Below are 27,961 nucleotides of genomic sequence, written 5' to 3'. Positions count from 1 at the left end.
CAGCATGGCTCGCGTTGTCTGCAGTGGCGCAGTAGACAGCGCTGCAACTACACGTATTTAAAAGCCATAGTTACGCAGTGACAGCGAACAGTGCCGAATGTACTGCGTTCTGTCAGAGCGGGAACAAACGTGCGCGTGCGCAGAAGTACGACACGATGGTCGGCCCGCACGGCCACCCGCTGAACGTGAGCCAGACGCAGCGGTTGGGCATCGCGCGCGCTCTGGTGCGCAACCCACGCATCTTCCTGCTCGACGACCACCCGGCCGCGCTGGATGCCGAGACGGACATGGCGCTGCAGGTGGCCCTCGACAAAGTGAGCAACCGCGTTTGAGCGATGAACCTATCTTATTTGAGTGTCTCTTTCCACCATCGTGTGTCAACGCGCTGACTTGAGAATGACTTTCAGCGCTGTATCGTGTGAAGCTACACAACACTTCTCTACGACTGGTTATTAGCCGCGGCTTCTCATCTCGACCAGGCTCGCGAAGGCCGCACGGCGCTGATCATGGCGCAGCGCTTGTCCACGATCCGCTGCGCCGACCGCGTGGTCGTGCTCCGATCCGGCCGTGTGGTGGACATGGGCAGCCACGCCGAGCTCATTAAGAAGGGTTCGGCACCATACATCGACCTCATCACCACGCAGGTACCGCATTGCTTCGCTCTGTAGCGGGTGTACAGCAAGCAGTATGGGGCTGTATTTGCCAAACGGGGGGTGTAGAGGAATGAAGTTAAAGTACTTCGCTTCACCCCTGCGGTTTTACGAGCGAAAACTACGATCTCATAAGGAAGCACGCCGTAGTGGGGCGCTCCGAATTAATTTTCACCGCCTGAGGTTTTTAACGCTCACCCAGTGCACGGTACGCGGTCGTTTCTGCATTTCGGTCCCATCGAAGTGCAGCCGCCGTGGTCGCCATTTGATGCCGCGACCTCGTGGTTAGCAGCGAGACGCCATAGCCGCTAAGTCACCGCAGTGGCCAAGTTAAGGTGCCTGAAACCATTAATGTTTTCGTGTGGAAGACTACCACCTAGACGTTGTGTATCTCTCGCGGATGGCTTTCTCATAAAAATGTTATATGAGCGCGATACATTGAGAGCTACGAGAGGTTAGGCTACCCTCCTCTCAAGCTCCGACGTTCCTCCTCGGAATTTATTCTATGTGGCTATGTTCCGCCTTCTTGAACACAACCTCATGAATTTACGCGAGTACTTGGGGCACATTTTGCTTGAATGCATTCCCGCATTTCTTTTGACTAGGTATTTTTTTTTGTTACTTTAGTCATAGTGACCTAAAAAAAAAACATCCACGTCGAACGCTCGCACCTACTACAGGGTGGAGGTGCTGCAGTTTATTCCCTGTTTAGATCTGAAGTGCGAAGATTGAGAAGCACTTATTCACTGGAAGTGAATCACTGACAAAGCAACAAGCTAAAAACCATATGCGTACCTTTTTGTTTAGGGCTCTTGACCTGAACGTAATTGTTTGGTGTTCATTTACTGAGCACGGTTACAATATTTAGCATTGATGTCAACTATCACACCACTGAATTTTTTTATACCTTCATAAATGCTGGCGACCTTTTCGGCACATCACATTTTTCCTCTATTTAATGTGAAACTAAGAAGCGTGCGGAGAAAACGTGTTGAAATTCAAGCGTACTTATCCTAGTTTGATTGTTGCCTTCATTTGTTTAGCGAAGCGTGGCACATGGTGCGCACAATCTTTCTGCATTCTTCTGCGACGACGCGGTGGCGGCGTGTCTCCCTTACGTGAGGCAACAAGGCTACAATTTTGAAAGGCTTGGAGATTTCATTTGCGTATGCGACGATTTCGAAAGCGTTGCTGTTTTGTGTGGAAACTTTCTCATTGTCACACTTTATGGTCCGCGTCAAGCTGTGCTCAGTAACTTTCTAAACTTTGTCGATGATCTATTATTTCTCGCGGGTAGCAAGAAATGCCTACTGGTATCGCATGTAATTCTGACGTTGATTTAATCTGCAGTGACCAAGCAATGTTGCGATTCTCTAAAGTTGCGCGTAGCGCCATAGCGACAATTTAATAAATGAGGCCCCTAGGATAATTGTGTTTACATTGATTTATACTTCACTAGATTTCCAACGTCCACCAGCTTTCCGGTTATACTGTGCTCAGACGTTCGTCTATCATTATTCGCAGTAGGTTTTATGAGGTTCCTTGCCCTGGTACAAAGTACAGTAGGAGGCCTATTACCCACAGAACCACGATGTCCATTTCAGTCCTTCATGTACAGCTTAAACTGGGCAGACGTCTATGGGGAACGCGGTCCTCCTTTTATCGGTGCAGTGTGCACAGCGCCGTTGTCATAGCGCTGCTTCTCCCACCAGTAACTGAGCGCAGAAAATTCGGGAAAGCCTGCGTCACTACACATCTTTAGAGCCGTGTAAAACACAAAGAAAAAATCGGGAAAGAAAAGCTTTCAGCCGATTTCTAAAGGCACGTGACACCAAAGCTTTACAAGCAGTCAAGCATTTCGAAACCTGTTAAATCTTAATCTAAAGAGGCGAAATTCGCATTTCTTTAGCGCAGATGTGAAAAGTGCGTAGAAAACGGCAAAAAAAAAAAACGAAGTATTTCGTGAGTAGACACCTCTAGCTGATGTGCGGTCTGAATCAGAAATTTATTGAACAAAATATTTCAATTTATCCTTAGCCACCTTTCTTTATTAATAACTTTAAAAACATTGTTTCGACTCAATCCCCATGTTCCACCGAAGCTCAACAGTTTTTTCATACACATAAACCATGCTTCCAGCATACTATTTCCTGGCTGCTACCTATCGGGATAAAATTATTTCTATGTTCAATTTTACAACAAGTTGGAGACTGGTGGATGCCAGGGTGTTGCATCTGTAATTGCATTATTTCACAACATATCTTTTATATGTTGATACAAGTATGTGGAAGTTTTTCCGAATCAATTAAAAGTAGTTCGCGTCAGTTTAGTTCATAGGGGTGGCTTATAATTCGCCTAAGCCATTACATGCCCATATCTGCCTTATAATGATCATCAACGCTTGCAGAACTGTTACGTGCACGCTTACTTTAAATTTTATTATAAATGAATATAACTGCGCAGCCTTCTTTTTTTAATCAGTCAAATCCACTTCAACAAACTTTGAAACAACGCAATAATTTGTTATCTCGCCGAAATACAACGCTATCCAATCAATAATATTACGCTATCATAGAGCGATGCGCAAGGGACGAGCCGCCGCGAGAACGACGACAAAGTGGGTCGGTGCCCTTGGCGCGAGTGAATGTCGGCCTGGTGCTCTGGCTCCAGTCCAGTGTAAATAGCCTGTAAATAGCCTTTTTCGTCTTTTACAGCAACAATTTTACAGCAACAACAAATTAAAAAATACGCAGAAAATTTGACCAATATTAGGATCAAAAGTTCGAATTTCACTTTACGATTTGAAACAGTCGATTTGACGCGGTTTTGGCCCGAGAACTGATGAAAATGACGTTGAAAAACGGTCCAATGTGATTTCAGTAGAAACACCATTAGAACATAGGAACGTATAGGCACTGCTATGCTTTAAGAACACTTGAAATAATATTTGCAGAGAGCGAAACCGTCTGCTTGACAGCTTATCTGGAACCTGCTTTGTGATGACTCACGTGATCTTTTTCTTGATCAGCATTGAAGGCTGTAACTGCATAAGGAACCATATTTGCAACGAGACTGCCATATTGCATCAATAACATCGTGTGGAAAGCGATCTCCTATTGGGCGAGCGGGTTTGGCTCCCCCCCCCCATTTTGATCCACACACCAGCAGAATCTGGCTCATTTTCGACCCAAGTACGATATTTGCACATTTTGCGCTTGCTTTATTTGACCCATTTCGCTGTGATACTTCTTGTGCCTAGTTTTTGTTGCCATTACAGCTCTATCTCAGATAGTTACGATTTGTAGATCTGGCTCCTTTCGAAAAAAAGGCGCCTCAGTGGTAGATCAGCAATATGAATTTCAAAAAGGAAAGTCGATGGAGGTTATATTATTGAAAGTTATATTTGGAAATTATATATTGGAAGTTATATTATTGACAAGATAATCAAGAATTCGAAAACAAATGTTTACTTATTCGAATTTCTGGCCACTTTCAAAAGGCATTTGGCAGCATCAAGCACATTGTGTTGTTCAGTACACTTGAGGTACATGGTATTATAGATGTAGCGCATTGTATTGTAAATAGCTAACTTCATTGTAGATCTCATTTAACTTACCTACACGGTACTCAATCTGATAAATGCATTAATAAATATGGCGTCCCACAAGCTTCCGAGTTGGGCCATCTGTTTATACTGCACAATAAAAGAGAGCTGAACATACTTTTTTAAAGTGCTTGCAGTGAATTATTAGTTTTGCACCCCATGAATACGAAAATCGTACTTTAACAGGCCGCAAGTCACCACAAAACGCTTTAATTTATTAAAAACGAGCAACAATGGCTGCGGCACATGCCGCTCTTCGGCATGTGCCGAAGAGCGGCATGTGCGCCACGTTTCGCCGCCTAACATTTGTTAGGCGGCGAAACGTGGTCGCCCGATAAAGATAAGTACACGTGTCATTACCCCCATCTTAAAGAGTATCGACCCGTTGCTGCAAACAAACGAAAGTAATAAACAAAAGCACTCGTAGCAAAGAAAACAACAAAAATAAGGAAGTTCGTCAGCGTCCGTAAAAGGGTTTAAGGCGCACCACGTGGACAACTTCAGACCGTGCGCAGCGCCGCTGTGACTGCGAAATGCCGTCTGGCACGACCTCATAGTCCAGAGCGCCAATACGTCGGATGACCTTATAGAATCCGAAATAGCGTCGGAGTAGTTTCTCACTGAGTCCTCGTCGGCGTATCGGGGTCCATACCCAAACGCGGTCGCCGGTCTGATACTCGTCGAAGCGTCGTCGGAGGTTGTAGTGTCGGCTGTCGGCCTTCTGCTGGTTCTTGATCCGCAGGCGGGCGAGCTGTCGGGCTTCTTCGGTGCGCTGGAGATAGGTAGCGACGTCAAGATTTTCCTCGTCAGTGACGTGCGGCAGCATGGCGTCGAGCATCGTCATCCGGTTCCTGCCGTAAACCAGCTTGAATGGCGTCATCTGTGTTGTTTCTTGCACTGCCGTGTTGTAAGCGAATGTTACGTACGGCAGGACCGCATCCCACGTCTTGTGCTCGACGTCGACGTACATTGCAAGCATGTCGGCGAGGGTCTTGTTCAGGCGCTCCCTGAGACCATTCGTCTGCGGATGGTAGGCAATTGTCCTCCTGTGACTTGTCTGGCTGTATTGCAGAATGGCTTGCATGAGCTCTGCTGTAAAAGCCGTTCCTCTGTCGGTGATGAGGACTTCTGGAGCACCATGTCGCAGCAGGATGTTCTCTACGAAAAATTTCGCCGCTTCGGCTGCGCTGCCTTTCGGTCGAGCTTTAGTTTCAGTGCAGCGGGTGAGATAGTCCGTCGCCACGACGATCCACTTATTTCCGGAAGTTGATGTCGGAAACGGTCCCAACAAGTCCATCCCGATCTGCTGAAAAGGTCGGTAAGGAGGCTTGATCGGCTGTAGTAGTCCTGCTGGCCTTGTCGGTGGTGTCTTGCGTCGATGACAGTCTCGGCATGTCTTGACATAAGGAGCGACGTCGGCTGTTAGGCGCAGCCAGTAATACCTTTCTTGTATCCTCGATACCGTCCGGGAGAAGCCGAGGTGCCCGGCGGTCAGATCGTCATGTAGGGAGCGCAGTACTTCTGGACGAGGCGCCGACGGAACAACAAGAAGGTAGTCGGCGCGGACTGGTGAGAAGTTCTTCTTCACAAGTAGATTGTTTTCAATCGTGAAGGAAGATAATCCGAGCTTAAATGCCCTGGAGACAACGTCGGTGTGCCCTTCCCAATATTCGACGAGGCCTTTTAGCTCCAGGTCTGCCCGTTGCTGTTCAGCGAAGTCTTCCGCACTTATAAATCCAAGTAATGCGTCGTCATTCTCATCATATGCCGCGGCGGGTCAATGGGGGCGCGTGATAGGCAATCGTCATCGGAGTGTTTTCGTCCGGACTTGTAGGTTACAGTGATGTCGTATTCTTGTAGTCTGAGGCTCCACCGCGCCAGTCGTCCTGAACGATCCTTTATATTAGCTAGCCAACATAACGCGTGATGGTGGCTGACGACTTTGAATGGCCTGCCATATAGATAAGGGAGAAATTGAGCTGTAGCCCAAACGATGGCGAGGCATTCCTTTTCGGTCGTAGAATAGTTGCCTTCCGCTTTTGACAGCGACCGGCTAGCATAAGCTATCACCTGTTCGACTCCGTTTCTCCTTTGGACTAGAACGGCACCGAGGCCTAGGCTACTGGCGTCAGTATGGATTTCTGTATCGGCGTACTCGTCGAAGTGCGCAAGTACCGGCGGCGACTGCATGCGTCGTTTGAGTTCTTCAAATGCGTCGGACTGCGGAGTTTCCCACTTGAACTCAACATCACATTTAGTTAGACGTGTCAACGGCTCAGCGATGCATGAAAAGTCCTTGACAAAGCGCGTGTAGTAGGCACACATGCCAAGGAATCTACGCACTGCCTTCTTGTCGATGGGTTGCGGGAACTGTGCGATGGCAGCTGTCTTTTGCGGGTCTGGACGGACACCAGATTTGCTGATTACGTGGCCTACGAACAGCAGCTCATCGTAAGCGAAGCGGCACTTTTCCGGCTTCAGAGTGAGCCCTGATGACTCGATGGCCTCTAGTACTGTCGCAAGCCGCCTCAGGTCATCGTCGAAATTTCCGGCGAAGACGACGATGTCATCCAAGTAAACGAGACAAGTCTGCCACTTCAATCCTGCTAAAACCGTGTCCATCACGCGCTGGAACGTTGCAGGTGCCGAGCACAGTCCGAATAGCATAACCTTCAACTCGTAGAGGCCGTCTGTGTGATGAAGGCCGTCTTTTCGCGATCTCGTTCGTCGACTTCTATTTGCCAATAGCCAGACTTGAGGTCCATTGACGAGAAGTATTTAGCGTTGCAGAACCGATCCAATGCGTCGTCTATCTGTGGGAGGGGGTATACGTCCTTCTTCGGTGATCTTGTTCAGACGACCATAATTGACGCAGAAACGTAGCGTTCCGTCCTTTTGTTTTCACCAAGACTACAGGAGATGCCCACGGGCTTTTGGACGGCTGGATTATGTCGTCGCGCAGCATTTCGTCGACTTGGTGCCTTATAGCTTCACGTTCTCGCGTCGAAACTCGGTATGGGCTCTGGCGGAGAGGTCAAGTACACTCTTCGGTTATTATGCGATGCTTTGCGACTGGGGTTCGTCGAATCCTTGATGACGTCGAAAAGCACTCTTTGTATCGTCGAAGTAGACTTCTGAGCGGTTGTTGCTTAATTGTGGGGAGACTTGGATTTATGTCGAAGTCTGGCTCGGGAACTACGGTCGTCGGGGTAGATGCGGCAGAATCCGAGAGGACAAACGCATTGCTGTTTTCCAGAATTTCCTCGTTGTACACTCTAAAAAGTAAGGGAGTGCCGGGCACTCTCTTTGAGGGAGTAGCTGCTTGTCCCATATTTCACTCTCTTTTCGAGAGTAGATCGACCCTCTTTGAGAGAGAGTAGGTCAACTCCTCCTGACAGAGTTTTGTTACTCCACCGCAAGGGATTGCTAGTACTCTTCCGCAGAGTGATAATACTCTTCCCACAGGGAGTGCTAGTACTCTTCCGCAGAGTGCTAATACTCTCCCCGCAGAGGTAATGGCACTCCACCAGACCGAGTACTTCTACTCCCCCAAACAGAGTGCTTGTACTCCTTCAGAACAGAGTGCTAGTACTCTTCCCAATACCCTCTTAGCCAAGCCCTGGTCACGCATGCAGGCAGGAAATCTGATCAAATTAGGGCCGCTGATATACTGTTCCGTAGGCGGCTCCTCAGAGACACTGGCCCGATTCCAAGCGGCCTTCAGAATAGGCGTGAGCAAAGTTATGCAGGATTTTAGTCATTTTTTCCTGGCTATTTGCTGCCTACCGTGAGGCGTGACTGCTCTGAAGCGGCCTATGCGTATGCGTCACGAACGCCACTGAGGAGAAAAAAAAGTGAATTAACACTTAATCTGCAAATATCTTCGCAAATTTCACAATCAGGAGTCACACAATCTAATTAGAATACAATAGTCAAGGGAATCACATACTTCTGGAGAACCACATTGCTCTATACATCATGTGAATTCGAACCCGCGTACACTCGCATTTGTACAATTCAAAACACACATCATAACCATAACACCACAGCGCCGCTACGCCCAGTCGTGTTCCTTTAGAGGTTATATATATACCAAACGTATTTGATGAATCGGCTGCGGTGGGTGGGGTTTCTCTGCAGTGTGCTGTGCTGTTGTGTACTGGAATACGTGTGCGTTTGCATCATTTCCATTCCTTGCTACGACTAACGAAGGAAGAAAACGTAGACGACAACGTGAGAACTATTCACGGCTTGTCGTCACCACAGGAAAATAACAAATGTGCCGTTCAGCTCATGATCGAGTGCTTCTCCAGTCCATGTTCTCCAAAATACGCGGATACAAAGTATTGCGCCAACCATCCACGTATGTGAATTTAATGCGCGCGTATACTGGTGAGCAACTGCGACGCCAGTACCAGGCATTTCGACGTGCCTCACGCTGCCGTGTAGGCGTTCTTTTCAAGTGCATTAGTTTGGAGTTTGGTTCAGTCCGCTGTGAGCTGTTGTCCTGCATTAGCAGCGGATCGTTAGCGTTTTGAAGCGCATGCATTCCAGCATTTGGAGACTGCTTATGCCGATAGCCGCGTCAAATGCATTGGCACGCATGTTTAAATGACTAATGTGTCCACTTGTTACGCGTGCACTGCTCGTATCCTGTGGCAGTGCTCGTTCTAAAAGCTTCGAAGACCATCTACACTCATGCGTGTGTTCAATTTATATATGCACAGGATGGACTTGCCGGCTAGTTGGTTGAGCATTTTAGAAGAAACAGCGCAACACAAGGACGACGCAAAAACATGCCACACCACGAAGCGCTGGTGTGGTTGATGCTTTTTTTCGTCCTTGTGTTTGCGCTGTTTCTTCTTCCACGATACACGCACACCACAGGTACGCGAAAGTTTAGGAGCATAAGTGGTTAACTCTGTTTTCCCCGTTTTCTCTCGGTGTCAATGTCACAGTGCGTTGCCCGGAATTGTGCACGCTTACCCCCATATGCAGAAATGCATCATAACTTGAAGCCCATGCTTGACTTGATCTAAACGACGCAAGTCGTGAACGCACCAAAAGAAAGGCAGTGAGCGTCTTCGGGGACGTTCGCACCAGGCGTCGTTTATATCAAGTCAAGCATGAGCTTTGTATTAAGATACATTTCTGAATACGGGGGCTAGACATCTGCTTCTTCCAGAAAATGTCGAAGAAACGCCCGCCAAAACCAGGCACATTCGTAAACTTAACTAGGCATTACGAAGCTCCATAGAAAAAAAGAAGAGTGGTATTAAAAGCTTTCAGTATTTTTCTTTACTCCAATATAGTTGCGCTCTCGTGGCTTCACTGTACAGAGATAGTGCAGCGTTAGCTAGAAAGCATGAATTTCCTAACTCCATGCCAAAATAAGCTTGTCAAATTATTTAGGTGCTAGAATCCAGGGTTTGTAGCGATCCTTGAAAATCCTTTATTTCTAAAATGCCATTTTTCAAGGCATTGAAAACCCTTGAATTTTTAGAAGTATTGGAAAGTCCTTAAACTTGTACACTTGGCTAGACTTAGCAGACATTGCCAAGCGCTTTTTTTCCCTTCTGTGACACTCTTTCGCATGTCACAGAAAATTGTCTCTGGAGGTAATAGAAGGAAAGCGACATCCTTAAAGTTGAAATTACAAAGCAGCTGCAGATACCAGTTTTAAGCACATGGAACCGGCGACAAATGTGCTTGGAGGAGCAGAAGCAGGAAGCTCAACAGTTGAGGCATTCGAAGAGAAGCCGTGAAGAGTAAATTGAGAGCGACAGACACAATAAAAAGAAATTAGAAATGACTATTGCTTATTTGATGGTGAAAAAAGCTGAGGCAACAGATGACATCACATACACTGTCAAACCAAACAGTATTCAAAAACTGCAACTGTTGCAGGTCCAAGTAGTTAATTGTGCTATTGCAGAAAAACTTTGAGCGCTTTCTTGAAATGCTTCCTTGTGTGCGTTTAGTGGTGGGCGGTGAAAGGCAAATTAGCAGTCTTTCAAATGTTTGAAATCACTGAAATGCGATTTGTTTTGTTTTCTTTTGTTTGCATTAAAGTTAACGGTGTTCTTGAACAAGTTATTGCCTGTCCAAACTACTACACACATTGCACGAGGTCCTTGAAGTTACTGTGTCGGGGCCTCGAAAGTCCTTGAAAACCATTGAATTTTTTTCTTCAATATTGCTACGAACCCAGTAGAACAACTGTCATGGAGTAAAAACCTTGGCTGAACAGGGGCTTATATGCAGAGCATAGGAAGACTAGAAATGCAGTAGTAGGCATGGAGAGCCCTGAAAAAAATGTGCCACATCCGCTCGTCTGCCTTATGTTTCTGCACCGACTGTCGCATTTTTAATAGAAGTGCACTTTCTGTTCTACTCCAATAAACGCAACATTACGAATTCCAGTGTGGGGCAGTCCTTCAGCCAGTGCAGAACTTTTTCTGTACATCCGAGTCAGCTCTGTCATTTTTCCAGCATTGTAGTACAAGATTTGTTAAACTGGTTTAGCAGAATATGAGCAGTATACTCTTAAATTAGCTGTTTATTTGTATGCACAAGTTCAGGTCCTCAGTTTGGTTGCATGACAAATTGCCATACCTCAATAGATACAAGAAACAATTTTATTACAGTTGAATAAAATCCAAACAGTAATAATCACAACAATATAATGACATACATTTCTTTTGGTACGTATACAGCCCATGTCTTGGCAGTGTATAAATTCAACTATACACCGCAAGTACTGTGTCCTGACCACTATTATTCACATGTGTAAAACCATCACAGCAATTCAACAAATATCACAGTAATTAGTGACATACACTTTGTAACTGCTTTACATGAGCATAATGTATACAAATGGTCCCTGTGTACCTACACATGACTAGTGCCACCCGAGTACTATTACTCACAGGTGTAAAACCAACAAAGCAGTTCTTTAAAAAATATCACAGCGCTTAGTGACGTACATGCTGTAACTCCCTTGTAGAAACTTAATACAAACACGTGAGGACACAGAAAGCTAGCAGTGGGCATACATGGGAATACCACCGCCTCAATACTAATTCACAAGTGTAAAACCAACCAAGCAGTTCTTTAAAGAATATCACAATGCTTAGTGACATACATTTTCTAACTAGCTTATATAAGCTTTATACAAACATGAGAACATACACAAAGCTAGCGGTGCACCCGCATAGAAGTGCGGCCATCTGAACACGATTATTTGCAAGTGTAAGCTCAACAGAACAGTTCGTTATAGTGACGCACATTTTGTAACTGCCTTATACAAGCTTAGTGCAAGCACAAGAATGCAGAAAAATATAAATTAAAAACTTGCTCTATGCATAAACAAACAGATCAACACAAATGGTAAAAACCGCTTTGAAGACAAATGTGACTGTGGCAAAGCGCAGTGCTGTGCCGGTTGAAATTGCCACCCACAAAAGTATTGAGCAATGCTTAAACCACAGGCAATAAAGTGCTGAAAGACTGCGTCTCTAACGTAACTATTTTAATTCAAATTTCTTGAATATAGGGCTCGCTTGCAGATAAGGCATCTGATCCAACTGACCTGATTTTACACCTGCTACATGCATACAATGCACTCAGATATAACTGGTAATAATAATTATAAAAGGCATTTAAAAACTTGATAGTATGATGAAGATGCATGACTAGAAAAGTTCTGTCCCCTTCGTACTTGTTAAAAAGGTGCAAGTACAACATGTTCTTTTTTTCCTCAATTTTTGCATTAATGGACAGCCGGGAACCTCGAACCGACACAAAAAAAAAGATACTGCTATGTTAATAGTGTTATGAATAATTTTTTGTGAAAGCTTTTTTACAGACAAGTTGCAATCTCGTTTCTGGAGGTTGAGCTGTATCTTGCAAAATAACTTGAAAAGTGGTCACATGGGATCATGACACTATATCATAATGTTAGTTTCAGTTGACTCTCTTGCCCTACAAGTCGCTGCTCACTGTGGCCAGTGATGCAACAGCAGTGTCTGTGTGATTTTCATCACACTTCTGTCCTATGCCATTCTTACCAGAGTTGGCGGCACATAGATACCCAAACTTCGATAGTGTTTCTTTCTCAGGTGGTTGCTTTTGATTTGCTCAATATCAGTTGGCACTTCAGCTCCCATCAAACTTCTTTTTTACCTCTTCAACAACAACATCAACAACAATCTTATCACACCTGTGTTGTCCTTCTAGTTGCCTACAAAGACCAGTCAATCTAGCAACAACACTGACAGTCTCTACTATCTTGTAATGGGGGAGAGGTGTGTCCCACCATGTGTTCCACATTGTTGTCACTATGTGGGCTGGCTGGGGAGGCAACAACTGTAATATGTTTGCATTTGCATATATTAAAGTGATGCTTGTACTGTGTTATAACACCTAACTTAGTCTTGTACTTGCTCCACAATAACACTGGCTCACAGTCGTGGTGAAAAGCTTTTGTATGTTGAGCAAATGAGTTGTACCCACTACAAGAAAAGTCAGTGATAGCACACATGTTGCTCTACCAGGCCTGGTGTGGTTCCTTCTGACACTGCTGCTGATGCTGACGCGCTGCTGCTTGCCTCGTACACTGTTGCAGCTGCAGTAGACATGGCAGTCTCTGTATCTATTGCTGCCGTGTCATCTGTCATGGTAACTTCCAAGTGGTATCGGGCTCACTTCTGCAACAGAGATGTTGTTTGCCCCTTGAGGGCTCTCATGATCAGGGCCAATAATTTCGTAGGCATTGTCTCCTGCATCGAAGAACCAATAAGAACAGCATGAATTAATAAACATAGCTCTAAAAAGTACGGACATCAAGACTTAACCACAAGCTTTGCACATAAGTGACCGGGCTTAATGAATAATACTTGCAGGAGGAGTTACACAATTGTTTGTGTATATTACAGTAAAGCCTCATCAGAAGATATTCAAGAGGCACGGGAAACATGTCTCTCGAAACCAAAAATTTTGAGACACTGAGGAGCCAGACTAGATCACTTTATTATGCATCATCACTAAAGTATGTTTTGATATATCTGAAGGAATAAATGCTCAGGGTGGCTTAAAGGGCCCCTAGACCACTTCTCGACATTTTTTTAACATTTCAAGTAAACACGCGTATCGAAATCAGAATGCCGTCACGATCGACGAAGCCAAATGCCAGAGTGCGTAGCACTGCCGGAGCACCACAATATGAAGAAAATGACCCCGTGCGCCTCTCTGGACCTATCCTGCACCCCCCAGTTTGTCCTGACGTCACCAGGCTGTCTCTGATGACGTCACCAGTTTCCGGTGCTGTCGATTGGTCGAACGAAAGTGTACGACTGCCGGCAAGGCCTGCAAGCAAATACACACACTCCTTCTTCCTCGTTGCGTTGCGCGCGATGCTATTGTGGGCAGCCAATGGGGGCAAAGAACAGAAACGCCAACAGAAGGGTCTCCCTATGAGGCTCTTCAACCTGAGTCACCATACAGTTCCGTTGTATTAGCGCCACCCCTCGCAGGACGACGGGCCAGCGCGGCAGCAACAGAGCTCGTTGGTGTTGGCCTGTCCCGTAACATTTGGAGGTGTACTAGGCAAGGAAAAGACGATACTGTCCATATGGCGTGTACCAGATGAAAGAGTAAAATGAGTGGGGACTACTTTTCGATAATCAAACACACGTAGCTCCACTATTACTGCACCGTTTCGAAAAATTCTCGTGGCTACCTGTTCATTGCCTTATTGTGTAGAACAGCAACACCGCAACTAAATTTCAACCTCGGTGGTTTAGGGGCCCTTTAAAGAAGACATTCACAGCTTTTTAGTGACTGTAGATTGTGTTAGCTTCCTTCCGAACTTCTGGAATTTAAACGCTTCACTTTGCAAGCCTTGTTGCTCGCAGTACCTTTGAGGTGCTCTTAGACGCTCGTCAGCTTCAACTGCCGACACTTTCTGCCCTGCACTGTCCTCGTTGCCCTCCTTTTCTGGTTCATGCTAAAAGAGACATGCGCGATTGACTTGTGTAAGGATTGCGTGATCTTTACGCCCTTCAGAGCACACAAGGTGCACAAAGTGAATGTGTCTGGGTTGTGTCCCTTCGAAGTAGTGAATACTTAAAAAGTCATCCTTAGTAACAAAGGTGTCTCTTGTATACAGTATTGTTAACGTGGCAAACATCGGAAAACCAACCAAACCATTTTCAGATGTCTCTTACAACCAAGTGCATCTTGTAATGAGATTCTTCTGTACTGAATATTTTTCAACTATGGATCATCTGCATGTACATATAGTCACAAAGACATGTTGTGTGGAATGGCGAATCGGGAAACAGTTTGTACTCTTACTTTTTGTCCCTAACATAAGCAGCTGATAACAATATGATAAAAAGCAGGCAATGAGGGTAGAATGGAACATAATCCTTCAGCTCTAAACAGTTTTTTGGGCCCACATCATTCCCCCATATGACATAAGGAAACAACATGATTGCAGTAATGGCTGCATGTGATCTGAGTTGATTGAAACAAACTATACGTAAGGTTGTCCTGTATGTAATTTTATCAGAGTGCTTTTTAGATGTCCTGCTGGTGATCCTGGCTGCGCGATGCTTCTCATGCTTTTTGGCACGATTCCTTTTTTTCCACTCCACTTTTTTTTTTCAGATTATCTCCCCTTTCCCTTCCCCCTTGTGTAAAATAGCACACTTGAAGTATCAAATTTGTTGAACTAACGTGTGTATCAAAACTGTTAACATGTGTGCTTCTCTGTGGTCTGTGTTGTATTTTTGCGCTGCACAATTCAATTCAAGATGAAAGATGGAACGTCCCTGCCTTTAGTTTAATTGTGTGTGTGTGTGTGTGTGTGTGTGTGTATATATGTCTCTCTCATGTTTTGAAATATATGTACATTCAGGAGTGCCTGCATGCCCTTCTCTCCTGCTCCAGTGACGAAAAGGAGAGCCTGTTTATGTACCATAGTAAAAAATTCAAAGGCTTTCGCTGTGCCCATTACATCCCTTATCATATGGATCTGTCACAATACAGAGTAGCAGTGGTCCATAATACTAGCCCATCCCAACATAATTATAAATTAACACATACCGACATGCTGCGAAACAGCTGTTGCAAAGCCGCTGGTGAAGGCAATTCCGCAGCACTGCAGTGGTACAGCCGAGTTCCACCTGTATAGTGACAAATCCATATGCGTGTTAGCAACTCAGTAGTTGCTGATGGTTTCATAAGCTTTACACTACACAATAAAGTAATCTAGACAACTTTGTTGGAACAAATGCACATAATTAGGACACCACTTAAACACTAACACGATTAATTGCCCCCAATCTCTCACTCACTAAGGGATAATACTACTGAAACATCGGTGGAGAGCTCAGATTAACACAGCCCATAAAGGACAAGCGTTCTTTGAGGAAAACAGCTATAACAGCGGTTAGTTTTCTTGATCATTTTATGTGGTAGCTTTGATTTAAATGTCATGCAGTACTATAAAATACGAAGTGCCGCATTTCTACCAGCAGAAGGCGTCGTCAGGCTCATGGTACAACAGATTTTTGCACCGTTTGTCAGTGAGCCGACACATACAAAGAAAACCGAATTCACACATACACATACAGCGTCAAGTACACTTCTCCTTCTGAAAACGCAGCCACCAGTTCCAATGTTGCTGAAAGGAAAGGTTATATAAAATGCGAGACTGCATGGAACTGCCACTTATGACTGTAAATGTATGGTCTGCTGATTGCAGAGGTAGTCACATGCTATTTCTAGTCTCTTTTAGAAGCATTACTAAATAAATTAAAATCTATTCATAAGTCACGAATTTCATGCATCCACAGTTTGGCTAAATAACCTGTGAGAAAAAGACATGTTTACCTGGAATAGCAACCTTTTTTCCTGCTGCAAAACTTTCCTTCGAATTAATGAAATAACTTTACAGCGTCATAATGCGTTTCTCGCAACTACTTGCCGGCAGTGGCGAGTTAGTGTTTATATCCGACTCATTGGGCGACAATACTGCCAAACACAAATGCTTCACAAACACGAGAACACGTCCCTCGCAGAGAATAGCAACCATATATGCCTCTGTGAGACATGATCGCACCTTTGTGGTCAAAATGTACATTAGAACGACATCACCATCTCATTACAAAAAAAAAGCCTCCGTACAAGGCAGCCGCCAACTGCATAATGTGAAATTGCAACTGATGTCGACTTACTGGTGGCCTGTGTTTGAGTCACTTTTGGCAGTTGACTGGGTGCTGAGAAATGCACATCCTGGGTTGTCCCTGCAAAACATACAGGGTTATGTCAAATGTTGAAAATATATATATGCCGGCATTTCATCAGTCGCAAAACAAACGAGTAAACTAATAAAGAACTGTAATGTAAACAGAGTACACATCATAAGATAGGCTGTCAAGTGTTAATGCATTACGCAAAAAACCTAATGCATAGGAAAGACTATATGTATACACACGAAGCTGACACAATTTAATTCGCTCTAGGTTTTTCCGTGCAGTATATTCAAATTATTATGTCTCGTGGTTAGAGCAAAATTAGTGTAAATTACGAACTAAATTATCTACCCTGGAAACTTTTCAATATGCACCTGTGCGCGCTTCGAACGAGTAGCGTTGTAAAATTTACGTACATGGCATTTAACATAGTTGCTGAACACGGATTTCCTTTGCCCTGTGTCGTGTACAGTGAGCTACATATATCTGCCCTCCCCCCTTTTTGTACTAGCCATAGTGCGTGCCACTGCACCTATACGCACATCAATAAACCTCACGACACAGAAATAAAAGAAAGCACCAATCACCCATGCCTGCATGTTGTAGTGGGCCTAACCTAACCAAGCATGGGCTGTTGCTTTTTATAGTAAACACAGGCATCATGCTCATTGCAAGTATGTATCATGTCGCTAAGCAAATATGCAATTTCATTGTATCACTATTTTTTTATCACATGGATATATTTGTCGAGAGGCAAGACAAAAAGCAGTCACTTCTCAGAACTAATCAGCTTTCTTAAAACACATTTTTAACTTTTCAATGACACTTGCTGCTATGTGTTTGTCTCCAGAGAGCATACTTGATTTGACTTTCCAATCAGAGACATTACATAAATATACCATGTTAAGATGACTGCCTGGACCACGTGAGAATTTTCATCTTCGTGTAACATACTGTATCTTGATTTTGTTGACATTTGGTCAAATGGTACACCCGATATACCCACATACTAGTTTTCTTGTCCAAATAACATGCCAATGTATTTTGATTTTTTGGCATTGGCTCCTCTGCACTACGTGAAGTCGCGCTGCACTGGCTCTTTCACATCCTCGTGTCCTTGCAGCTGCCTTCTTGCGTTATATAAAGCGGGTGCCTGAAAAATATTGTTTGTATGCAAAAGTCAACACAAGGGCATGGTGCAAAACAACATCAAGACAGTCAAGGCCATGGCAATAAAAAGTCTTAGCTCTTAGTCTTCCTAGTGAAATGCATGCAAAACATCCAAATGACTGCAACAGTCAACTGCTAAACTAACTTCAATTTTTAGATTTAAGCAAAAAAAAAATAAACCACAGTTCATCCTTGTTTTTCATGAATGTTAGAATACTCCTGCTAATGAATAGAATATTGGTCATTTTCAGACGTCATAGGTCTGTCATGAGTCTGGTGTATCGCAAACACCACTTGTGACACATCCTAAGCAAGTGCCCAGTGTGCCCCCCCTCCCCCGCACCATCCCTGGTTGTGCCACTGCTGAAGTCATAATTTGAGGATCATAGCTGCAAACATGATGCTCAGTAGGGATGAAAATATTGTCCTTCAGCTCAAAGGATATATGGATGTGCCTATAAAAAAGGGCAACAAGGCTTGTTATGGCAAGCTTACCCACATTTCAATACTAACAAGTTCACTGCGGCCTGCATCTAAGCTTACTAAAAGGCATGAACTTATTTTCATGCATGAGGTGTGCAGTGGAGTTCATTTTTGACAGACCCGACTACTGCTGCAGTTTGAAATCTAGCATTTTAGATTCTTGTAGGCATGTAAAAGTTGCAGTTAAACCGCAGTTATTAGTTTATTACACCAACCTATTGTTCTGCGTACGACAGACTGGTAACACGGAATTAAAGCAACATTTTATTTTGATATTTTATTTCTCTACTAAAAATATTCAAGCGATAAACACATCTTGATCTGCCATGCTATAGCAAAATGCACACATTACGCTTGTAACCCCCAGAGGAAGGCTGATTTAGCTGTTCATATGACATAACTCTGACACGCCAACTCATATTAGCAAATGCATAGGCATGTCCAAAACAATAAGCGTATGCAAAGCGCCCCTGCAATTGTAATTCCACACAGCAGCCGTTATATTCGATGCCGATGCGTAACTAGCTGCTCGACAATTCACCGAGTTCGTAGACATAAGCATCCTTTCAGTTTCGCGCCGTGCACGAAAACCGCAACAGAAGACAAAACCAGACCTATAATCACACCATTTCAACATGAGCAAAAACAGTTCAGTCTTAGGGATAAACACTGTGAGAGCGATTTAGTGCGCGACGGCGACGAGCGACGGCTTCGAGCGACAAAACGGGCCGTCGCTTGAACAGATGGCTCGGTTCTGGAAATCTAGAAATCGTCGCTCGTCGCCCAGAAGTGCTATGAGCGACTAGCCAATAGCGCGAAGCCGGAACTGGATGTACATACATCGCTCAAATACTACCGATTGTCGCGCGGAACGAGCAAATTATTCAATTTTTATACGTGCAAGGATAAGGACGTACTGCAAGACCTCCGGAAATATTTTAGGCTACTTTTTATAGTAAAATCCATCAACGTAAATTACTAAAGCACGCGTCACGCGTGACTGCAGCCCTCATGCCGGCAACACCGGGGAGGCGTCGCTCAAAATCGTCGCTCGCACGGAGTACGACTTGTAGGCGACGAGCGAACGCGACAGCCATCTCCGTCGCGTCGCTTGTAGCTGCCGCGCGCAAGATCGCTTATATGGGGTTTATACTTTTTTCAGCATAAAGCATGGATTCCTCATGCGTTTTCAGCAAGTTCAAGATAACGCGCCCAACTGACCTCTTGCAGCATGCAGCTGAATGCCTGCGGCAAAGTTTCTAACTAGCACTGGTGCTGCACGTAACTTCAGTGGTCGCCGATTCCCCCTGCGCGAGACACCGTCAAGCGCGCGGTTTATTTACAAAAAAAAAGCATGCTGCCAGCAAAATGACGCCTTCTGTTATGTGATTCCTTAGTTCAACAGCGTTCCGTACACAGTAGACTGCCAAACTGAATAAATTCAAACACACAAAACGCACGCTAATCGCGCTCCGCATAGGCTCGGAATCACGGGCTGGTGAACTAACCATTTTAAGCGTCCTCTCGCCTGGCGTCTTATTGAACATACCATAGTTCTGGCAGCGTTTGCGATTTTTAAAGCTCTTACGGACAACGGCAAAGTGATAAAATCACATGCAATAATCGCGACGACTGGCTTTTTCGATTGACATCGAGAGACAGCGCGTACGCCTAGTCCTTTGTCAATCGCGTCGGCTAAGCGCAGCGACGACTTCCTGGCGATAGCATGACATATACGGAGAATGTGCACCTAAGTTAGAATTCACTTACCGTGGAGGATTTGTTGTTATATCCAAGGCATGACGAACGACTGTCGTGTTTTCGGGGCGACGCGAGATGGCTGAAACACGATCTCCCTCGGCTGGCCTTTGCTCGCTGCACGGTTCACCTTTCTCCGGTGCTGTGTTGTTCCGCGATCTTGAGCGCGCGCGCGCGCGGTGGAGCCACTCCGAGTGAAAAAGTAGAGCGCTCGCTACGCGTTTTTTTGAACTGCGGCGGCCTGTTCTCTTAGAAGCAAAACGATGTGTTCTTTGCTCAGCGTGCATGAATGATACATTGCCATGTTCGGGGCCAGCCACCTACAGTTGAAGCAGAAGATTACGCTACGTTTTGTTTTCTATTGCCGCAAGAGTCTGTCTTTTCTATTGTCGCAAGAGTCTTTTCACTCTCTCTCTCTGAAGGGGAGAGTGAAAAGCACATTTCACTCTCTCCTTGCTGACAGAGTGAACAATGCATTTCACTCTCCTCGACATTTTGCGAGAGTAAAATGATGCTTTGAAGAGTGAACCGGCAGCTTCACTCCTGCGATACCCTTCCTAGTTTTTAGAGTGTATGTGGTCGTCGTGCCCTTGTTGATGTGCTTGAACTCCAGGCTGAAGTTTGTCAGCAACACTTTCGTGTTTCCTCCGTGCAGTTGAGCGATCCCTCTTGCGACGCAAATTTCACGGTCTAGCAGTAGACGTTGGTCGCCTTCGATGACGCCTTCTACGTCAGCGGGTGTTTTAGTGCCGACCGAAATAAAAATGCTGGAGCGAGGCGGGATGCTCACTTGATTTTCGAGCACACTCAAGGCGTGGTGACTACAAGGGCTCTCCGACGGTATTGCATGATCTTCCGACAGCGTTATTGACTTCGACTTCAGGTCGATGACTCCGCCGTGTTGGTTGAGGAAGTCCATGCCGAGAATGACGTCTCGTGAACACTGTTGGAGGATAACGAAGGTGACAGTGTAAGTCCGGTTGTGAATGGTAATTCTTGCCGTGCACATTCCAGTCGGCGTTATCAGGTGGCCTCCAGCGGTCTGAATTTGAGGGCCTTCCCTCCTAGTCCTAACTTTCTTCAACTGGGCGGCGATGTGTTCGCTCATGACGGAGTAATCAGCCCCTGTGTCGACTAAGGCAGTGATTGCGTGGCCGTCGAGAAGCACGTCGAAGTCGGTGGTTCTTTGCCTTGCATTACAGTTCGGTCTTGGCGTCGGATCACGACTGCGTCGCGTTGACCTGTGGCTGGTATTTGACGTCGTCAGGTCGTCTTTCGTCGTCGCATTTTTTCCTTCCAGACTTCGTCGGGACGGCGGCGTGTCGTTATGTCGTCGAGGTAGTTTCTTCGGCGTCTTCGTCGGCGGCGGAGGATCTTCGTCAGTTCGACGGATGCAACCGCACCTCCATCGGTTGCTGCTTTTAGTTTGCCGGATATGGGCTCGCTGACCGGCCCCGGGCTGGGCGAGTGTATGGTCGGCGCTGCGGCGACAGGTAGCGGCCTCGTGATGGCGAACGTGACGGTCGTCGAGAGCTCCGCTGAGTAGCGGCCAGGTAGTCAGCGATATCGCGAGGGCGTTCACCTTGCTGCGGGCACGGAGCGTTGACGGCGAAACCTCGCAGACCCATCTCCCGGTATGGACATCGTCGGTAGACATGATCCTCTTCTCCGCAGTGGTAGCAGAGCGGGCGGTGGTCAGGAGCGCGCCAAACGTCTGTCTTCCTCGGGTAGGTGCGCTGGGCAACGGGTGGGCGTGCTGGCGGCGGTGGCGGCGGTTGGTCAACGGAAGTGCGGCGTTACAGGGCCCTGGCACGGTCACGGAGGAGGATCTTGACGGCGTAGGTCATCGCTTCTGGCTAGGGTTGCGGTAATTGAGGTCGCACCTCCGGAACTCCAAGCGACCGCTGAACCTCATCTTTGACGATGTCAGCGATCGAGGCCACTTGAGGCTGCGACGACGGGAAGATCTTCTGAAGCTGAAGCTCCTCTCGTACGACTGCCCGCAGGTCGTCGGAGGCCAGTGATTGAACTCCGGCATAGTTTGTAGAGTTGGTGCGGCGGTCGAATTGCCGGTTTCGTATCTCGAGTGTCTTCTCTATGCTAGTGGCCTCGCAAAGAAACTCGTCGACAGTCTTCGGTGGGCTTCGTACCATACCGGCGAAAAGTTCCTCCTTTACACCACGCATCAGTAGCCGGACTTTCTTTTCCTCGGACATTTCCGGGTCGGCGTGGCGGAATGGGCGGCTCATTTCTTCTGTAAAAATCGCGGTGGTCTCATTAGGCAGCTGCACTCGGGTTTCTAGTAGCGTTTAGGCTCGTTCTCGGCGTACGCCGCTTGTGAATGTCTGCAGGAAGCCGCTTCGGAAAAGTTCCCAGGTCGTTAAGGTGACTTCTCTGTTCTCGAACCACGTCCTAGCAGCGTCTTCCAATGTGAAGAAGACATGTCGCAGTTTGTCGTCGCTGTTCCAGCTGTTAAATGCAGCGACCCTCTCATACGTCTCGAGCCAGGTTTCCGGGTCCTCGAATGTTGAACCGCGGAACGTCGGGGTTCCCTGGGCTGCTGCCGCACGACGGGGGACGCTGGGGCTGCCATTGGGGTGGACTTGGTGGCAATCTTCCTGCTCGTCTCAGGTAGAATCCGTGCTCTGGGGGCAGTCCTTGCAGTCGGCGACTAGCACGCTGGTCTTGGGCGATGTTGGTTTTGTCCTCGGGCTTCGGGCTTGGATCGCGGCTTTGCGGGGTCGTTCGGTACATGAACGCACAAGTACCTCCACGAGATGTCACGTGGTGGTGTCGTTGAAGAACACAGTAGCGATACTGTGAAAGACAAAACAAATTTTTATTGGGCGAGCCTGTGCCCAAAAAACAGGCTACACTTATAGCACAACGATAGCGGCGAACCCGGTCGGCGATCGTCGAAAATCTGATCAGCGGGTCAAGCGCATCGGCTTTTATAGATCGGTCGTCGAATGTTCCAGATTAACCGCTGGGACCCGCCTGTCTTCCACAAAGTTCAACAGTATTCGCGTCGCGCATAGATGCAATCAGATTACACAAGTTGCAGTGAAAGATAGCGGACGGAACCATCGATAACATTCCAGAAACTTCTTTTGCATGCAGGCGCATCCTGCGCTGTGCGACAACATTTGTTAGGCGGCGAAACATGGTCGCCCGATAAAGTTAAGTGCACGTGTCAATATGCAGGTGACACGAGTGATTTCTTTTTCAAAAAGAAGTACAGGAACTCTAAACCACGCAAACGCCCATGTCAAACGCATAGTTGTACCAACTTAGAATAGGGGTGTCAAGTAAAAAACTAATTATAAATGAAAAGACGACGATTTTTGTGCTTTTTTTGCCCGATGGATGAAGGAATAGACAACGATGTGAAACTAAAATACAGTGAAAAAATAATTGAACTTGTAGACTACCATTCATTCTTAGGCGTTACTTCTTAATCGAATTTAAGGTGGTCTAATCGTGTTAAAACCATTCGAGTGAAGAGAGATCTATCGGCTTGTTAGATCGCCCTCGGAGCTTTGGGCCGTATAGATTTAAGAAAAATTTTCAACCATTCATTCTTACTTAAGCTACTGTGCTAGTTTGGAGGACATGAAATAAAAGTGATAACAATAAATTACCTTTTTTTTTAAAATGAGGAGCAATCAGGTTCATACGTGCCTGGGTGGAACACGGACATATTGTCGCAGCCTAGTACAAGACAGGAAAGCCGGCGTAGAGGACGTATGGAAGCACTTTATCAGAGCAGTCAACGCGACGTCGTTGTTGTCTCTGTTTTTCCACTCGCGCGCTACTTCAGCGTCGTTCTCATCGCCTAGCACATACCCGCGGCGACCATATAGGATGTGGCATTTGCCCCCCCTTTGAAAAAAAGAGGCATCGTCCTGAAGCACCAACGTCCGAAGGCTGTGCACAGACGGTGCAAAGTTGAGGTCATGAGGAAATGTATGGCTTCATACGAAGCACATGCACAACCTCGGGCAGATGCCGCCGGCGTTTGGAGCAGTTATGGCTGTCGGGGACAACTTCATAATTAACATCGCTGATGCGGCGCAGAACTATGTACGGGCCGAAGTATCTTCGCAGGAGCTTTTCAGACAGCCCTCGCCGACGAATCGGAGTCCAGACCCACACCTGGTCACCGACGTTGTACGTGACGGGTCTGTGTCGAAGATTGTAGTGTCGGGCATCGTATTCCTGTTGTTCTTGGATTCGCAAGCGCGCAAGCTGCCTGGCTTCCTCTGAGCGTTGCGTGAACTCCTCGGCACCAGTCTCGTCGTCACCGCACTCGTGCGGCAGCATTGCGTCCAACATTGTTGTCACTTCGCGTCCGTAAACGAGGTTGAAAGGCGTCACGCGTGTTGTCTCTTGGCGAGCCGTGTTATATGCAAATGTAACATATGGTAAAATCTCGTCCCAGTTCTTGTGGTCGACGTCGATGTACATACTCATCATGTCTGCCAGAGTCTTATTCAGACGTTCTGTCAGCCCATTGGTTTGGGGATGGTAAGCCGTGGTCTTTCGGTGAGTGGTACCACTTAGTCGCAACACGGTATCCAGAAGCGCAGCCGTGAACGCAGCTCCTCTGTCTGTTATGACCACTGCGGGAGCGCCATGCCTTAGGACGACGGCTTCGACAAAAAATCGCGCTGCTTCGGCTGCTGTTCCACGTTGGATAGCACCGGTTTCGGCGTATCGCGTAAGGCAATCCGTGATGACGATTATCAATCTATTTCCAGCAGTAGACAGTGGAAACGGACCTAAAAGGTCCATGCCAATTTGTTCGAACGGCGCTTGCGGTATCTGAACAGGATGCAACAGTCCAGCTGGCTTGCCGGGTAGGGCTTTGCGGCGCTGGCAATCCAGGCATGTCTGTGTGTAACGTTTCACGATCGACGCAAGTCTCGGCCAATAGTACTTTAGCCTAATTCTTGCCAATGTCCGAGTGTAGCCCAAGTGACTAGCGGTCGGCTCGTCGTGACAGGCATGTAGGACTTCGTCGCGAAGAGATGCGGGAATGACGAGTAGGTAGCTGCTGCCACTAGGTGAAAAGTTCTTTTTATACAGAACGTCGTGGCGTAAGCAGAATGAAGGCAGCTCCATGGCGAATAACCGCGGCACGCTGCCTGTTCTTCCCTCTAAGTAATCAAAAAGAGGAACCAGTTCTGCGTCCTCGCGTTGGTTTCGTGAAATGGCGACAGTATCTAGCACGCCTAGAAAAGCCGTGTCAACATCGTCGTGCACTGCAGTCTGAACAGGAGACCGAGAAAGGCAGTCGGCGTCGGTGTGTCGTTTCCCTGATTTGTAGACAACCGTGAAGTTGAACTCTTGGAGACGAAGACTCCAGCGCGCTAGCCGACCAGCTGGATCTTTTAAATTAGTCAGCCAGCAAAGTGCATGATGATCACTGACAACGGTGAAACACCGACCATACAAATATGGCCGAAATTTCAGGACGGCCCACACCAGTGCGAGTCATTCTTTTTCTGTAGTGGAGTAGTTTGCCTCCGTCCTTGATAGCGTCCTGCTGGCGTAAGCAATCACTCTTTCGGCGCAGTCCTGCCGCTGTACAAGCACTGCGCCGAGGCCGACATTACTAGCGTCGGTATGAAGAATCGTAGGAGCGTCGTCATCAAAGTGTGCGAGCACGGGAGGCGTCTGCAGCCGTTGCCGTAGGTCGTGAAATGCCCGTTGCTGGTCTTCACCCCATACGAAGGGGACATCTTCTCTGGTTAGATGCGTTATTGGCCATGCGATGCGCGAAAATTCCGCAATAAACCGTCGGTAGTAGGCGCAAAGGCCCAGAAAACGTCGCACGGCCTTTTTATCTGATGGCGTTGGGAAAGTAGCAACGGCAGAGATTTTATCATGGTCAGGTCGGACACCTTCACGACTGACAACGTGACCGAGAAATTGAAGTTCTTCAAAGCCAAAATGGCACTTTTCAAGTTTCAAAGTTAGACCAGCTGAGCGTATTGCTTCAAAGACCGTCTTTAGTCTCCGTAAGTGTTCCTCGAACGTGACGGAGAAAACAATCACGTCGTCGAGGTACACCAGACAGGTTTGCGATTTGTGGCCTGAGAGTACCGTGTCCATGAGTCGCTGAAACGTTGCTGGCGCAGAACACTAACCGAAGGGGAGCACCTGAAATTCATAAAGTCCGTCGGGCGTCACAAAAGCTGTCTTCTCACGGTCTCTCTCATCAACTTCTATTTGCCAGTAGCCGCTTTTCAAGTCCATCGACGAAAAGTAACGTGCGTTTCGTAGCCTGTCCAGTGAATCGTCGATACGCGGCAGCGGATAAACGTGTTTCTTTGTGATGTGGTTGAGTTTTCGATAGTCGACGCAGAAGCGCAGGCTACCGTCCTTCTTTTTCACCAACACGACAGGCGATGCCCAAGGACTCTTAGATGGCCGAATAACCCCGTCCTCAAGCATCGTCTTCACTTGCGTTTGTATCGCCTCGCGCTCTTTATCCTTATCCTTATCGAATCCTTATCCTTATAGAATACTTATCGTGTGGCACCGGTGTAGAGGACGTATGGAAGCACTTTATCAGAGCAGTCAACGCGACGTCGTTGTCGTCTCTGTTTTTCCACTCGCGCGCTACTTCAGCGTCGTTCTCATCTCCTAGCACATACCCGCGGCGACCATATAGGATGTGGCAATATAGCGAAACAACCACAGTGTAAGAACAGGCGCCGTGGGGTCCGCTGATGCGAAACGTGTCTCACTATTGGTGGTGTTTCACGTTTGCACGGCTGCACGGCAGCGCACGCTAGGAGGCTGAGAAAGCGGGAAATTTGAAAGTGTAAGCAAGTGTGTAAGCGTCGATTCTAGGAACGCTAGCAGAGAGATGCCGGTAGAATGCGCAGAAAGGAAGAAGCTTTGAATAATGAACATCTTTTTCAGGAAGCGTAGCAACAGAAAGTGGACCTGGAAAAGGCCTATTGGTTGAACAAGAAATTGAATTGACTTAATACTTTCTGCTGACCCCAGCATAGTGCAGGATGTAGAAGTGATAGGTAGGCTAAAGTGCAGTGATTATAGGTTAGTGAGGGATAGAATTCACCTCAATTCAAAGAGAGAAAGAGCAAAATTGGTCAAGAAGAAGCAGGTCAACCTAGTGGCAATAAGGGTAAAAGCAGACAACGAATTCAGCCTGGGACTTGCGAACAAATATACAGCCTTAGAACAGAGATGATGATGATTATGAAGAAGAAGATGATGATGATGATGATGTAGGGGTAATGAATGAAACCGTAACGAGGCTGTCTTCAGAGGCAGCAATCGAAGTGGGAGGCAACGCACCAAGGCAACAGCAGGCAAGTTCTCCCAAGTAACAAAGGAACTAATGAAGAAACAACAACGAATGAAAGTGTCCAACTCAAGAGATGGGATAGAATTCGCGGAGCTGTCGAAACTGGTCAACAAGGCGAAAGTAAGCGAAATTCGAAATTATAACGTGAGAAAGACTGAAGAAGCCGTAAGAAATGGACGCAGGCTGAAATCAGTGAGAAGGAAACTTGGCATAGTACAAACCAAGATGTATGCACTGAAAGATAAGCAGGGCAATATCATCAGCAATCTCAAAGGTATAGTAAAAGCAGCGGAATAATTCTGTACTGACTTGTACAGTACCCAGAGGACTCAGGATAACTCCATTTGAAACAGTAATGAACTGGATACAGAAACTCCTCCTATAACTAGCGATGACGTCAGAAGGGCTGTGCAAGACATGAAACGAGGAAAGGCGGCTGGAGATGATGGAATAACAGTCGATTTAATCAACGATGGAGGAGACAAAATGCTTGTAAAACTTACGGCTCTTTATACGAAATGTCTATCGACTTCAAGGGTCCCAGAAAACTGGAAGAATGCAAACAATCTACTAATCCACGAAATGGTAGATGTTAAAGAATTGAAAATTATCAGCCCATTAGCTTACTCCCAGTATTATATAAAATTTTCACCAAGATATTCTCCAATAGAATAACGGCAACAGTGGACTTTAG

At 46.5% G+C, this 27,961-nt stretch overlaps 2 protein-coding genes across 6 annotated transcripts in view; one reads left to right on the top strand and one right to left on the bottom strand.

Annotated features, from left to right (window-relative positions):
* Positions 1 to 27,961, top strand: part of LOC142573210 (ATP-dependent translocase ABCB1-like) — a 147,126-nt gene that overhangs the window by 100,841 nt on the left and 18,324 nt on the right. The window contains exons 13-14 of one of the 3 annotated variants that reach the window (XM_075682796.1): positions 144 to 314; positions 480 to 644. The exons of 1 other annotated variant lie outside the window; for it this stretch is intronic. In XM_075682796.1, coding sequence (XP_075538911.1) covers positions 144 to 314; positions 480 to 644 — 336 coding nt within the window. The remainder of the gene's footprint in view (positions 1 to 143; positions 315 to 479; positions 645 to 27,961) is intronic. One more of the 3 variants, XM_075682797.1, reaches the window with a different exon arrangement.
* LOC142573211 (uncharacterized) lies at positions 10,871 to 20,039 on the bottom strand. Of its 3 annotated transcripts, none has more exons than XM_075682799.1 (5): positions 19,938 to 20,039; positions 17,521 to 17,667; positions 16,497 to 16,565; positions 15,364 to 15,443; positions 10,871 to 13,034 (listed from the first exon to the last, which is right to left on the bottom strand). In XM_075682799.1, exons 2-5 carry the CDS (start codon positions 17,571 to 17,573, stop codon positions 12,922 to 12,924), a joined length of 315 nt encoding a protein of 104 aa, XP_075538914.1. In that variant the 5' UTR covers positions 17,574 to 17,667; positions 19,938 to 20,039; the 3' UTR covers positions 10,871 to 12,921. The 3 variants fall into 3 exon arrangements, with proteins under 3 accessions (XP_075538914.1, XP_075538915.1, XP_075538916.1); XM_075682800.1 differs by having other exon boundaries at positions 17,525 to 17,667; XM_075682801.1 differs by lacking the exon at positions 15,364 to 15,443 and having other exon boundaries at positions 17,525 to 17,667.

Source organism: Dermacentor variabilis, chromosome 2 (assembly GCF_050947875.1).
Source record: "Dermacentor variabilis isolate Ectoservices chromosome 2, ASM5094787v1, whole genome shotgun sequence".
NCBI lineage: Eukaryota > Metazoa > Arthropoda > Arachnida > Ixodida > Ixodidae > Dermacentor > Dermacentor variabilis.
This window is presented reverse-complemented; position numbering and strand designations above follow the sequence as displayed.